The sequence below is a fragment of the Bos javanicus genome, chromosome 13 (assembly GCF_032452875.1).
Source record: "Bos javanicus breed banteng chromosome 13, ARS-OSU_banteng_1.0, whole genome shotgun sequence".
NCBI classification, from domain to species: Eukaryota; Metazoa; Chordata; class Mammalia; order Artiodactyla; family Bovidae; genus Bos; species Bos javanicus.
In genome coordinates this window covers 20130965-20146470 of record NC_083880.1, presented here as the reverse complement: position 1 = coordinate 20146470, position 15506 = coordinate 20130965, and the positions used below count along the sequence as shown (strand labels likewise).

At 35.0% G+C, this 15506-nt stretch overlaps 1 protein-coding gene across 12 annotated transcripts in view; it reads left to right on the top strand.

The window, feature by feature from the left end:
- The window catches only part of CCDC7 (coiled-coil domain containing 7), a 268190-nt gene that overhangs the window by 218362 nt on the left and 34322 nt on the right, over positions 1 to 15506 (top strand). For 11 of the 12 annotated variants that reach the window (XM_061435932.1, XM_061435930.1, XM_061435937.1 and 8 more), the window contains 3 exons: positions 4998 to 5081; positions 8641 to 8712; positions 13397 to 13480. In XM_061435932.1, coding sequence (XP_061291916.1) covers positions 4998 to 5081; positions 8641 to 8712; positions 13397 to 13480 — 240 coding nt within the window. The remainder of the gene's footprint in view (positions 1 to 4997; positions 5082 to 8640; positions 8713 to 13396; positions 13481 to 15506) is intronic. The other variant, XM_061435934.1, reaches the window with a different exon arrangement.

Below are 15506 nucleotides of genomic sequence, written 5' to 3'. Positions count from 1 at the left end.
GATGTGAAACAATGTTATACAGTAACTTGAAGCTATATGAAGAAATGAAGATCTCCAGTGTAGATAAATACATCTCAAATATAAAAGCCAGTATTATTGTAGTTTTAGTTTGTAGCTCTACTTTTAATTTTGTATAATAGTTTTAGGAAAAATATATAAAAGTAATGATAAATCTGTATTATTGGGCACACAGTGTATAAAGATATGCTTAATAACATCAGTATCGAAAAGGATTGAGCCATATAGGAGTACAGCTTTTGGATGTTATTGATGTTAAGTTGGCATCAATTTAAATTAGATTTTTATAACTTTAAGATGTTATGCATAATTCCCTTGGTAACAAAAAGGAAAATATGTATAGAATATGCCCAAAGGAAATGAGAAAGGAAACAAAACTAGTCCCTTAAACTATCAGTTGAACACGAAAGAAGGCAGTATTAGAGGAAATGAGGAACAAAAAAATGTAAGAAATACAGAGAACAAATATAAACATGGCAGAAGTAAGTTCTTTCCTTTTCATTAATTACCATAAATGTAAATGATTAAGCTTTCTAAACAAAATACAGAGATTGAAAAAATGGAAAAAGAATTATCCAACTATATGCTGCCCATAAGAGACTCACATTATATCAACAAAATTAACAAAACTTTAACTAGACTCATGAAGAATAAAGAGAGAAGACTCAAGCTATTAAATCAGACTAGAAACTGGGAATAGTACTACCAACTTTACAGGAATAAAAAACATTATAGGAAAACATTGCCACATTATTGAATAAAGAAAAAAGTCATTAAACTTCAATAAAACTTTGCTTATAATATATCTTTGACACTTATCTTTTAAAAAGTACAAATAAATTTCAGCAATTTAATAGTAAAATATTTCCTTCAATATTAGGAATGAGACATGTATGTTTGTTATCACTATTTCTACTCATTTTTGTACTGGCAACCATAGATATTACAAAAAATTAATAATGCAAGTTGTAAGGATTTAAAGAAATCTCATAAATTTCAGACAATGTAACTGTGGAGGTATGTAATCTAAAAGAATCTGTAGTTTATAGATAAACTCTTATATCAGCTGTATTTATTTAAATTACTGAATATAGAGTAAAACTGTAGAAAACTCAATTCTGTTTCTATATACCAAGAACAAAAAATTGAAAATGAACATTTTTTAGGGATGATGAAATTTTAGTACTAAAACAAATAAAATATCTAGGAATAATTATTTTTTAAAGATTTGCAAAGCTTCTTACCAGTTGAACATGTGAAAAACTTGGAAGTCCTCATTCCCACACTCCAAACCAAAAAAAGCTAAAGAATCTTAAAGTCAACAACCCTTCTCAGTTCCATCAAAGAATGAGGTTAGAGAGCAAATTTCCCCTCTCAAACTGAGGAGATATATGGATACTGGAAATTACATATTTTTAGAAACAAACTAACACTGGAGCCAGAAACTAGTAGGAAAACTTAAAGAGTAATTTAGTAATTGTTGGAAACTGGACATGAACTAGGTTGAGCAATTAAAAAGTTCTCAACACAACCGTGGATATACCATACACTTTCAGGTGCCTTGGGTAAATATCAGGAATAAAATCTACTCATGCATTCAGCAAAGGGGAGAAAAGTGAACATCTAAAATTGCGTTCTTCTTAACACAGCCCTAACTTTAAGAAAAACTACTTTACTGGAACCTGACAGATGTCCAGAAAAAGAAATGCCAGAATCTAACCTCTTGAACTTTCAGCATCAAGGAAGGCAGATATTCAAGTCCAGTCCTCTTTAGCCTCTCTGTTTTATCTAATTCAGTAAACATGCTGAAAAGCAATTTTGAAAGTCACAGCCCAGAGGAAAGTGTAAATAAAAAACTGAGAACTAATCATAGGTTTATAGAATGCTTTCCCTCTCTCTCATACCTTACAACTACTTCACTAAGGCCCCTGGATAATAACAGAGGGTTACCAATGGAAAAACTGCAGTGCTCAGGGCCTGTTAAAGAAGTATTCCTTAGGGAAAATCAAAAACCACAGAGGAGACCAGAAAAGGAAAATAAAAGAAATTTTAGCTCGTGACACCTGCTGATCTCCTTTCCAGATGAACATAAAACATCATAATAAAAACCTAAATACTTCAGTTATTTTACCTGATACATCATGTCTAGCTTTAAAACAGTATATGGCATGCTAAAAGAGCAAAACATGTAAGCTGGACACAAAGCAATCATCAAGACCAGATGCAGATATAGCAGAAATTTTGGAATTATCAAACTGGGAATTTAAATTAACTGTGACTAATATAATAAAGGCCTTTGCAGAAATGAAGACTATATGAAAGAATATATAGGTAATTATGCATAGAGTAAATCTCTAAGAAAAAATCAAAATAAATGCTAGAAATCAAAAGCACTGTAACAGAAATTAAGAATGTATCTAAATGACTAATAAACATTTGAAAATGGTACAGTCTTATTAGTTATCTAGAAAATTGGAGTTAAATTCATGAGGGTTTTATGACATAGATCATTGAGTTTAAGTCAAAGAATGACAGAATCAAATCATGATAATATTGTAGAGCAACTTGTTCTACAACATGATAATATTGTAGAACTTTCAGAAACTGCTGGTAGAAGTATAAATTAGTATACACACTCTGGAAAACTGGCATTTCTACTCTATTGGGAACTCCAATAAGATTTATGGCTGACTTTTCATCAGAAACTATGGAGAACAAAATGCAATAGGATGACCAAAATGCAAAAAAAAATACGATCAACCCCAAATTTTATATCCAGCCAAATTACCTCTCAAAAAATAAAAGTGAAGTAAAGAGATTTTAAAACATAAAAAACTGTGAAAATTCATTGCTAGAAGATTCACTTTATCAAAAGTACAAAAGAAAGTTCTTCAGGCAAGTGATCTCAGACAGTAATCTGAACCCCATAAAAAAGAGACTGGGTTAAAGTAATTCTGTAATTATAAAAGATAGTATTAAAACCTATACACAAATAATAATCATAATTTTAACAAAGCAATGACTATATAGGTTACGGGTTATTATATATAACAATGGTGCAAAAATATAGTGGAGGGAATAATGCTATATAAGGGTAGCATTTCTATACCTCACTGTAATTACTAGAATTTACTTAGCATAATTCTGATGTAGATTCTTTTTTTATTGTGAAAAAATTGATCTATAACATTGTGTGTTTAACATTTATGGTATGTTGATACATTTGTACATTGCAATATGATGACCACCCCAGTGTTAGCTAACACTTCCATCATGTCATATAATTATCATTTTTTGGTAAGAACACTGTCTAGTCTCTTCTAAAATTAATTGTGGTGATGGTCATATAACTCTGAATATATTTTTTAAAACATTGAAATGAACACTTTAAACGGGCAAATTGTATGTTATATATTTTTTAAAACGAACTCAATGAATGTCAAAAAGAATAGAATTAAAAAAGGATTTGAAAGTGGGAGGATATGATAAAAGAAAACTCTGACTTTTCTAGGTTACACATTTCTCTAGCATATGTCTTTTAATTGATAGTACTTAACCTAATCTTCCCTCTAATGCTATCCTCATTGCCTCTTACTTATCTAAGGAATCTTTGCTTCCTTAATGCAAATGAGCAAGTCCTTGTTACCTATACCATTTGGAGAGAGAAACAGAGAAACTAAAATGTATCTGCTAATACTCCCCAGTTTCATTTTGCTATACATCTTATTACTTTCACAAAATGTTAATTGTTCTACCTAACCAGACACACTGTTTTGTCATTTTGGCAATGGTGCTACAGCAGGTAACCACCTCTACACAAATAGCACAACCTTTTTAATACTTACCGGCTCATACATTTCTCCAAAGAGAGACTTCCATCTGGGCATCTTAGTTATAACAGGTTTCTAACTTCAGGTACACACTCAGCTAGAAACTAATTAGCTACAGTATTTTAAATCCAGTAGTTAATCATTCCTAATTATTCCTTTCAATATAAACTCTCCTTTAATAATGTTAACATATTTTTCTCATAATTGGACCTAATTACAGTTTAAATCGGACATGACTGAGCGACTTCACTTTCACTTTTCACTTTCATGCATTGGAGAAGGAAATGGCAACCCACTCCAGTGTTCTTGCCTGGAGAATCCCAGGGACAGGGGAGCCTGGTGGGCTGCTGTCTATGGGGTCACACAGAGTCGGACACAACTGAAGTGACTTAGCAGCAGCAGCAGTTTAAATCAAGCAAAAATTTCAAATGGCATAAAACTCAAATGAAAGAGACCCAGTCTCAATCCAGGTACTTCTACAAGTTTAACCATTTCTTCCTCCAGACTACCAGGTCTACATGCTAAAGGGACCTAGGAGAGCACGTTTTTTCAGTCTACAACATATTCTGATATTCTTTTACATCACTGATGCCTACTTTGTTTACACTTAAGTAACATAAAAGGGGCATTAAAATATTCCTGGAAAGTCCAAGAATTTCTGCCCCATGGTAAATTTCCATGGAGACCCTAGTTTGCAACATAGCCTGAGGAAAAAAATGTTGTGTTCCACATCACTGGTATATATCCCTATAGTATGATTTTGATTTTAATTTAAACTTAACAGTTGATTATTATCATAACCTCTCCAGGATATTTTAATTTAGTTTAAGAGATAGCACTGTATGAAAAAAGCACTGGTTAAAGGCATAAGGTTGTGCATCAGGTTTTTCATTATCTGGATACACAGTCTTGGTCAAATTGTTAATGTCTCTAAGTCTCAATATATGGAGACTTAATGATTGCTAACAGCCATTCTAATTCTAAGGTTTAATGATTCTGCAACCAAGATATTCCATTATAATGCATATTTACTAATAACTAGGCTATTTAAGATAGTACCACACATGAACACACATACAGACAGACAAAGAGAAATACTCATATGTTAGGGTTACTTTACAAAGTGTTTTGTTATGTTTATTTCTATAGAAATTGATCTAGAACACTTGAAAGATACTCTTGGAAGACATATACGGATAGTGGAAAATAAGACCCTAGCAAAGGCTCCCCTTGGTAAGTCTAATCTTTCCAAGTCTGATCTATATGGTTTCTTTACCTTTTTTGGAGTTTGAGTATGAATTTTTAATGATAAGAGTACTTGCATATTGTTATTATGTAGGTAAAATCTTCATGAATATCCTCATAATTAGTTGTACTATGGTATTTACTAGAAATCTAAAAGTTAGCTAGATATGATTTTTAGAAAGGATCCATTTAAAAATTAAACCATAAACTGAAATGCTATAATGAACTTGGAATATACTTGATACATCCTGGCTTCCCTGGTAGCTCAAACAGTAAAGCATCTGCCTGCAATGCAGGAGACCTGGGTTCAATCCCTGGGTTGGGAAGATCCCCTGGAGAAGAAAATGGCAACCCACTCCAGTATTCCTGCCCGGAAGATTCCATGGATGGTGGAGCCTGGTAGGCTACAGTCAGTGGGATTGCAAAGACTCAGACACAACTGAGCCACTTCACTTCACGTGTATTTAATTCTATTCTAATCTCTCTTTCTAGTTTAGAAAAGGAGAAAGTCTTCTTGATGAATGTGATAATAACAAGGTGAATTTAACACAGAGTTAATTCATTGGTTACCATTTCTCTCTATTTGATGGAACTATCAGGCATATTAGCCTTCTCATCTGTGATAGGGTCATCAGTTGTGTTATGTGGTTCAGAGATTATGCTACAGCCTTTACTCCTGTAAAAGTGATAGACACACTGCCCTTTAATTTTGGGGGAAGAACTGATATTGAAGCTGAAACTCCAATACTTTGGCCACCTGATGCGAAGAACTGACTCATTGGAAAAGACCCTGATGCTGGGAAAGATTGAAGGCAGGAGGAGAACGGGACGACAGAGAATGAGATGGTTGGATGGCATCACCGACTCAATGGACATGAGTTTGAGCAAGCTCCAGTAGTTGGTGATGGACAGGGAGACCTAGCGTGCTGCAGTCCATGGGATCACAAATAGCTGGACACAACTGAGTGGCTGAATGAACTGACTGATAACATCAAAAGAGATAGACCATATAACAGAGATGTAAAAAAGACACCACTGCTAAAACCACTATATCCAAGAATTTTTCTCTTGAGGAGCAGTAGTTGTGCCTTGAAACTGCAAAGGAATACTTCAGTAAAATGTTTCAGCCAGATAGCTAAGAATATAAGCAAGAAAATAATAATAACATGCCTTGAAAAAGGAAGTCAGTATTCAGAGATGCTATATTGCATATCCAAAATACTCAGTTTTCACCATAAAATTATGGGTCATGCACAAAAAAAAAAAAACAGTAAAATGTGACATATAACAAGGAAAAATGAATACAATAAAAACTGCTTATGAGGATCCAAGCTATTGCACTTAAATAACAAAACTAATAAGAAGTTATTATATATATATTTTCAAAGAACTAAATGTAAACATTATTAAGAAGAGAAGGAAGATCTCATGACAGTTCTTTATCAAATAAGGAATATATACAAAGAGAAATATATCATTTTGAAAAGGAACACATAAAAATCAGAGTTGAAAGTATAACTGAAATTTTAAAAAATCAGTAGAGATGTTCAGTATTTTTACACTATCAGAAGAAAGAATGAGAAAATTTCAAGTATGGAAATACAGCGTGAACAGCAGAGGGATTAAAGAGCAGAAAATGGCATTTTAAATAATCACCAAAAAAATATTATAGTTAAAATAATAAGCGGTATACATACATGCTTTGTCTTCTCTTGGTAGAGCACACAATTATGTAAATAATTTAAAAGCAATTTTAAATAAATGAATTTATTTTTACATGCTTCATATATAAAATTGGGAAAAGATAGTAAGAATTATGTTATAAAGAGAACTATATATGTAGAATATGAAAAAAATTTCTAAATCTTCCTGGAATTTCATCTGTTTAGTATAAATCTAAAGTAGACTATAAAATTGACTGTGATTGTTACACAGCTCTATGAATATACAAATAAGCATAGAATTAACATTTAAAATGGATCATGTTACATTAAAAAAAAATAGTTCAACAAACTCCAAGCAGAGTAGGATTTAAAAAAAAAAAAACTTAAAAGCAGTGGGAGAATATTGTGAAGGAAGAAAATTGTGGCTCTTAATAGATTAGGTTTCTCTACTCTATATCATTTATTGCCTCCCTGCTTACCTAAGAATCCTTTGCTTTCTCAAATCAAGTGAATCAGTTCTTCTAATTTTATCTTTGGAGAAAGACCAGAGAAGAGAGCTAAAGTATGTCTGCTAATGTTCTCCAGTTCTATGTTGCTATAGTACACATTACTTTCACAAATGCTGTAACTTAATTACTAAAATTTATTCTGCCCAATCCAGCATGTCTTCAGTTTTAGTAATGATGTCCCATGGTGTTCATCTCTGTTTAGATTGCAGTGGTGATAAATTTGTGCTGCCTCAGTAATAGTGCACACTTTAAATATTCATGGGCTCAGCTAGTTCTCCAAAGCAAGACTTATAATGTATAAGTTCTGGATGTAACAAGTTCAAGCTTCACTTCCATGCTATATTAGAACCAAATTTTGCCCACCCAAGACTTTACCTAACAGGTGACCCAGAGTCACCAATTCTGATTATTCCTTTTGCAATATAAAATTCTTTTAAATAATTTTTTTTCTGATACTGAACATAGATCATCATTTCTGAATCCAGCAAAAAGTAAAAACCATGTAAAGACTCAAATGGAAATGGATGCAGTACCAATGCTCGAATTCCTGCAATGTCCCATTTCCTCCTCCTCGGGAGAAGGTCTATGTGCTAAGAGAACCTGGGAGAGTATTTTATCTCTGTCCACAAATTACTTGTTTTTCTTTCCCATTACTGATGCTTACTTGACTTAGCTATATAACCTTTTAAAAAAGAATTAAAATATTCCTGGACAAGCCAAAGAATTTCTGCCTCACAGTAACTTCCTGTGACTATGATGCCTATCATTTGCAACTTGACCCTGGGGAAAAATGTTATCTTCTACATCACCAGGTATATCCTTACCATGTGAATGTGTTCTTAATGTGCACACTATTTATTAAGATAAACTCTCTAGGATGACTTTTGTTTGCAAAAAGTTTGTATTTTACGGAAAAAGCTCTGGTTAAAGAACTATGAAGTATCAGTTTATGGATCAGCTTTGTTGTTACCTAGATAATGTGGCCTTGGTCAAATCATTATTTCTCTGTGTGTTAGTCACTTGGTTGTGTCTGATTGTTTGCAACCCCATGGACTGTAGCCCAGTAGGCTTCTCCATCCATGGAATTCTCCAGGCAAGAATACTGGAATGGGTTGCCATTCCCTTCTCCAGGGTATCTTCTCAACCCAGGGATCAAACCTGGATCTCCTGCATTGCAGGAAGAAACCCTCAGTATAATGAGGCTTATGTGATTGCTTACAGCCCTTCCAATTCTAAGGTCCTGTGATACTAGAATCCAGACATTTCATTTTAAGTCTGTTCTATAATATTAAAACATAATTAAAGGAGTACTACACAGAGAGAGAAACACATTTTAATATATACCTTACAAAAATGTTTTGAAACTGTTTATAGAGACTCATACAGAGCGCTATGCAGAAGCTACTAGAAGAAATATTCTAAAGGGCGAAATCAAGAGTCATTTTGGTAAGAACAAGAGTATTTCAAGTCTATTTCTGCTTTATTTATCTTCTCTGGAATTTAAATTTGTATCTAAATGAGTATAGTGCCTATATGCTATTATTACAGGCCGAAATGTTTTCATCTGCTAGCTGCTAAGTCGCTTCAATCGTGAACAACTCTGTGGGACCCCATAGACAGCAGCCCACCAGGCTCCGCCATTCCTGGGATTCTCCAGGCAACAACACTGGAGTGGGTTGCCATTTCCTTCTCCAATGCATGAAAGTGAAAAGTGAAAGTGAAGTCGCTCAGTCATGTGTGACTCTTAGCGACCCCATGGACTGCAGCCCACCAGGCTCCTCTGTCCATGTGATTTGCCAGGCAAGAGTACTGGAGTGGGGTGCCATTGCCTTCCCTCCTGTTATTAGTGGAATTCCAGCAGTTACTAACAGTAGAAAATTAGCTACATAGTATGAGTTTTAGAACTCATTCACTTAAAACTTATCCTTAGAAATTCAATACTATGGTAAGTTTGGAATATGCTTGACAGAAGCATTTGAAATGTTATTACTATTCACTTTCTTTTTCAGGCTAGAAAGATAGCTGCTTTGTATTTGCATAAGCAGAAAAGCTAGTTTTATCAATGGAATTAAAATGGAGATTTCATTGCTTACTAATTCCCTCTAATTAATTAAAATACTGGCACAGTTTCAGTAACTCTGGTGAAATAGAGATCTTTAGTCTTGTTGTGTAGCTCATAGTTTACACTGCTGCCCCTTGTCTTGGTGTAATGGTATTTGACACACTGCTCTTTGATCTTTGGTGTGATATTAAGGGAGGCAGAGAGCTTGACAGAAAAGTAAAGGAAAGAGATACTCACAAGGAAAAGCAGCTGTCATCAAAGGTAACTCTTTGCCCAAGTCTGTGCTCCCAGAGGAGCAACATTAGAAGCTTCATGCTGCAGAGAAGGAGACTTCTCAACAACAGAATATATGCTTCCCTGGTAGCTCAGATGGTAAAGAATCTGCCTGCAATGCATAAAACCCAGGTTTGATCCCTGGGTTGGAAAGATCCCCTGGAGAAGGGAATGGCTACCCACAAGTATTCTTGTCTAGGAAATCCTATGGACACAGGAGCCTGGTGGGCTAAAGTCCTTGGGGTGACAAAGAGTCAGACATGCCTGAGTGACTAACACTTTCACACTTTTACATATTCCAGCCAAGTCACTAAACAAATAATGAGGAAAACAGCAACAACAAGCCTCCAAAGAGGAGGGGAACTCAGTATCTAGATTTCTTATATTATCTAGAATGCCCAGTATTTATCCCCCAAAATTTGAGACAGGCAAAGAAACAAAGTGTGAATCAGGTACTAGGAACTTCAGGAAAAGTAGGTGTAGAAAATAAATTAAGCAGTGAGAAAGTATTGTGAAGGAGGAAAATTGTGATTCATACTAGGTTACAGATTCCTCTAGCACATACCCTTTTTTCCCTCATCCTTAATTCTGCTATTAGATGCTCTTCTTAATGCTTCCTTGCTTATATAGGCATCAACTGTACTTGTCATTCTTAACCTATACCAGGTGGAGAAAAACCAGAGAGCCTCAGTTATATCTCCTCTGTAGGACCTTTAACACTTTCTCCTGCTCTCAGCCATTACAACAAAGTATTAATAGTAAGATCCCCCTATGGTTTCAGGTTCAGGATAGGTTTCCAACTTTCAGTATGTGTTCTTTGGAACCACCTTCCATTCACAAAACATTGGACACATTATTTGACCCAAGTCACCAGTCCTACTTTCACTTTCTCAATATGAATTTTTGTTTAATAACTTTCATGCAGTTTCCTCTCCTTTGACCTAGTTTGTAGTTACTAAATCCTGCCAAATCTTCAAATCACACAAAAACTCAAAGGGAGTGGGATGCAGTCCCGGTGCTGGTACTGCTGCAGATTTACCCACTTCCCCCTCCCCAGCGGAAAGGTATACATTGTAAGACGACCTGATAGGCAGTTTTTCTTAGACCACAGAGTGTCTTGTTATTCTTCTGCATCATTAATGTCTACTGGACTTACATAACCTTAAAAATGGCATAAAGCACTCTTAAGAGAGTCAAAGAATTTCTGCCTGGTAGTAACTTTCTGTGACCATGGTTTGTAACTTGACCAGTGGGCAGGGGGAAAATGCCATGTTCCACTCATAGGTATATTCTTAAAGGATGAGTGCCCTCTTAGTGTAAACTTGGCAGTTATATCATTAACATGAACTCCCCAAGATGATTAAGGTTTGTGTGAGACATGGCATCATGTAGAAAAAGCACTGGTTAAGGAATTATGGGGCCTCAGCTTATAGTCAATTTTGTATTTTCTTGGTATGTGTTCTCAGTCAAATCTCAAAACATCTCTAAGTTTCATGAGGCTTATATGATTGCTAAGAGCCCTTCAAATTCTAATGTTTTATGACCATGCAATGCAGGCATATAATTTCTCTTCTGTGATAACAAATACTAATTAACTTAGTACTACACATAGATACAATGATAGACATACATGTGTGTTAGTGGTTACCTTAAAAAGTGTTTTGAAATTTGTTTTATATCTATAGAGACTGATATAGAATGCATGACAGATACAGTTAGAAGAGAAAAAGTAATTGGTCAAAGACACAAAGAATCACATTGATAAGAACAACAGTTTTTCAAGTAATACTTATGGTTTATGTCTTTTCTGGGATTTAATTAACTATGAACCATTAATGACAACAGTAACTATATTTTGTTATTAACAGGGAAAAATGCTTATGAATTCCCTCTAATAATTAAACTCTAGTATTTACTATCAGTGGAAAATTAGCTGAATGTTACTAGTTTTTAAGTATTTGTAAAGTAATCCATAGGCTTCCCTCATAGCTCAGTTGGTAAAGAATCTGCCTGCAGTGCAGGAGACCTGGGTTTGATTCCTGGGTTGGGAAGATCCCCTGGAGAAGGAAATAGCACCCCACTCCAGTATGCTTACCTGGAGAATCCCATGGACAGAGGAGCCTGGCAGGCTACTGTCCATGGGGTCACAAGAGTCGGACATGACTTAGTGACTAAACCACCACCAAAGTAACCCGTATAATCCTATGCTCTAATGACTTTAGAATATGCTTGGTTTCAGTGTTTCCAACTGCCCTTCTATTCATTTTCATTGCTAGCTTAACATGGAAAAAGCAAAAAAAGCCAGTTGATGAGATAAGGAATATAACAGTTACTTCATTGGTTACCAATTTCCTCTACATAATTAAGTTGGCATGTAAATTCATATCTCTACTAAGTGGAGTTCTCTAGCAGAGTTTACAATTCAACAACACTGCTTTAGTCTTGGAGTAACAGAGTTAGATACATTTCTCTTTGGTTTAGGAAATCCTATGGTCATGAACTTTCTGCAGAACTGATGCTGAAAACTAGACTTGCAACGGAGAAGGCAATGGCACCCCACTCCAGTACTCTTGCCTGGCAAATCACATTGAGGGAGGAGCCTGGTAGGCTGCAGTCCATGGGGTCGCTAAGAGTCGGACACGACTGAGTGACTTCACTTTGACTTTTCACTTTCATGCATTGGAGAAGGAAATGGCAACCCATTCCAGTGTTGTTGCCTGGAGAATCCCAGGGACGGGGGAGCCTGGTGGGCTGCTGTCTATGGGGTCGCACAGAGTCGGACATGACTGAAGCGACTTAGCAGCAGCAGCAGCAGCAGCAGCAGGGAATAAAAATATTAAGAGCAAGCAGAGACAAACCTTCTAGGGAATATCACTATAAAAGAAACAAAATTTATTTGCTTTTGATTCCTTTATTTTATTACACTCTCACTTTTATTTCCAAAAAAAAGTAATGTTAAAAATGAATCAAATAAAACTTATTTACTCCAACAACTTTTAAGTGGGGAAAAGCTGGTGGTGTAAAAGTGAAATTGTTTGAACCAAGCAGTTAAATTTGTTTTGTGTTTTACTTCAGAGTATTTTGGGTTATGTTCTTTCAATTAATTTTTGCTTCAGTGTTGCTTATTAATAGAGATCCTTGTCAGTTTTGAATAATTAACTTAGATACAGCAAAAAGTGCTTTCTTTTATATCCATTCATTTAAAAATGCCCTGCTATTTAATAACAAAATTGTTAGTTATTTCATACTTATTTATTAATGGTAAATTTATAACTAAATGCTCTAAATGAAATTTGAAAGTCAGAAACTAAGAGGAAAGAAGTTGAATGTACTGCCAAATGTAAAAATGGAAAAGTGTTATATCCCACCTCACCGGGTACATCCCTGCCATATGAATGTTTTGTAATATACACAAGAAGATTATATTTATTAAGTAAAAGTGAAAAATGAAGTCTCTAGGGTGACTTAAATTTGTGAAAGACTTTATATTTTATGGAAAAGTTCCCAGTTAAGGAACTATGAGGCATCAGTCTATGGATCAATTTTGTTTGTTGTTACTAGATATATGGCCTTGGTGAAATCACTAAACATTTCTGAGCCTCAATATAATGAGGTTTATAAGACTTCCAATTCTAAAGGTATTACGTGTGCAGTCCAGGCATTTCATTATAATTCTTCTCCTATCATAAAAATATCTAATAAGAATACACACATATTCCACACACACAAACACACAAACATACACATGTTAATGTTTAGCTTACAAATGTATCTTGAAACTGTTTATTTCTGTAGCATCTGATGCAGAGCTATTCCCAGATATTATTGGTAAACATTTCTTGAAGAGTGAATTCAAGACACAACCCAAGAACCATCTTGGTAAGAACAATATTTTGAGTCTGTTTCCTGTTGTTTTTATTAATAGTTTCTCTGAAGTTTATTTAACTTTGCATCTTTAGTGACTACAGCACCTATATGCTATTATTATAGGATTAAAAAATGTCATCAATTCCCTCCTATAATTACTAGAATTCTAGCAATTACTGTCAGTGGGAAATTAGCTGCATATTGTTAATTTTAGAATTTATTTGATTCAAAAGTGATCCATAAAAAATTCAGTGATACAGTGAAGTAAGCCAAACAGAGAAAGACAAATACCATATGATTTCACTCATAGGTGGAATTTTTAAAAGTTAACCATATGTTACTTTAATAATAAGAAACAATACTGTCAATAGAACATTAACTATGTGTAAATCTTAATAGTGAAAGCATGTATTTTACTGAAATAAAGTTTTAAAAAATAACAACAACAAAAAGAAATAATAAGTTGTCTCACTTGGGAAACAGAAAACAAACTTGAAACAAAAATAGTGCTCTGAAGTTCTAAACACTCAAGCAATTAGAGTGGCCCTGATGGCCAAGGTATAAACTGTATTTACATTACTATGTAAATACTGTAGTCTGAAGAGCAAGACTCTTGGGTGGCATCCTCTTTTGTTCCATCGTCTTTCTCCTCCTGTGCAGCTTTCCATAAACAACCATATTTTTTCATTTTTTTCTCCTTCTTTGTGAAACCAAATACATGTTTCCAATGTACTTTATGGGTACCACATGAATAAGTTCATGTCAAAAAAACAGAAGGAAATGGGTTAAAGTTTAAAAAAAGAATTCCGTGCTTTAAAAGACAATATGAAAGAATATTTCCTGTTCTTCTATTAATTGACTTAAAAGACAGTTGTATAGAGCAGTATAAAAAATATGGAAAAGTTATATATGCTGTTCTTGTTCAGTCACTAAGTCATGTCCAAGTCTTTGCAACCACATGAGGTGTAGCATGCCAGGCTTCCCTGAACTTCACCATCTCCTGGAGTTTGCTCAAACTCACTGAGTTTCCACACTGAGTCAGTGATGGAATCAAACCATCTCATCTTCCGTTGCCCCCTTCTCCTCCTGCCTTCAGTCTTTCCCAGCATCAGGGTCTTTTCCAGTGAGTCTGCTCTTAGCATCAAGTGGCCAAAGTATTGGAGCTTCAGCTTCAGTGTCAGTCCTTCCAATGAGTATTCAGGACAGATTTCCTTTAGGATTGACTGGTTTGATCTCCTTGCTGTCCAAGGGACTCTCAAGAGTCTTCTCCAGCACCACAGTTTGAAAGCATCAATTCTTCAGTGCTCAGCCTTCTTTATGGTCCAACTCTCACGTCCATACATGACTACTGGAAAAAACACAGCTTTGACTATACAGACCTTTGACAGCAAAATGATACCTCTGCTTTTTAATACACTGTCAAAGTTTGTCATAGCTTTTATTGCAAGGAGCAAGTGTCTTTTAATTTCATGGCTGCAGTCACTATCTGCAGTGATTTTGAAGCCCAAGAAAATAAAATCTGTCATTGTTTCCATCTTTTCCCCATCTATTTGCCATGAAATGATAGGACCAGATGTCATGATCTTAGTTTTTGAATGTTGAGTTTTAAGCCAGCTTTTTCACCCTCCTCTTTCACTTTCATCAAGAGGCTCTTTAGTTCTTCTTCACTTTCTGCCATAAGGGTGGTGTCATGTGCATATCTGAGGTTGTTGATATTTCTCCCAGCAGTCTTGATTCCAGCTTGTGATTCTTCCAGCCTGACATTTTGAATGATGTCCTCTGCATATAAGTTAAATAAATGGGGTGACAACATACAGCCTTTACACACCCCTTTCCCAACTTTGAACCAGTCTGTTGTTCCATGTCCAGTTCTAACTATTGCTTCTTAACCTGCATACAGGTTTCTCAGGAGACAGGTAAGATGGTCTGGTACTCCCACCTCTTTAAGAATTTTCCAGTTTGTTCTGATCCATATAGTCAAAGGCTTTAGCATAGTCAAGGAAACAGAAATAAATGGTTTTCTGGAATTGTCTTGCTT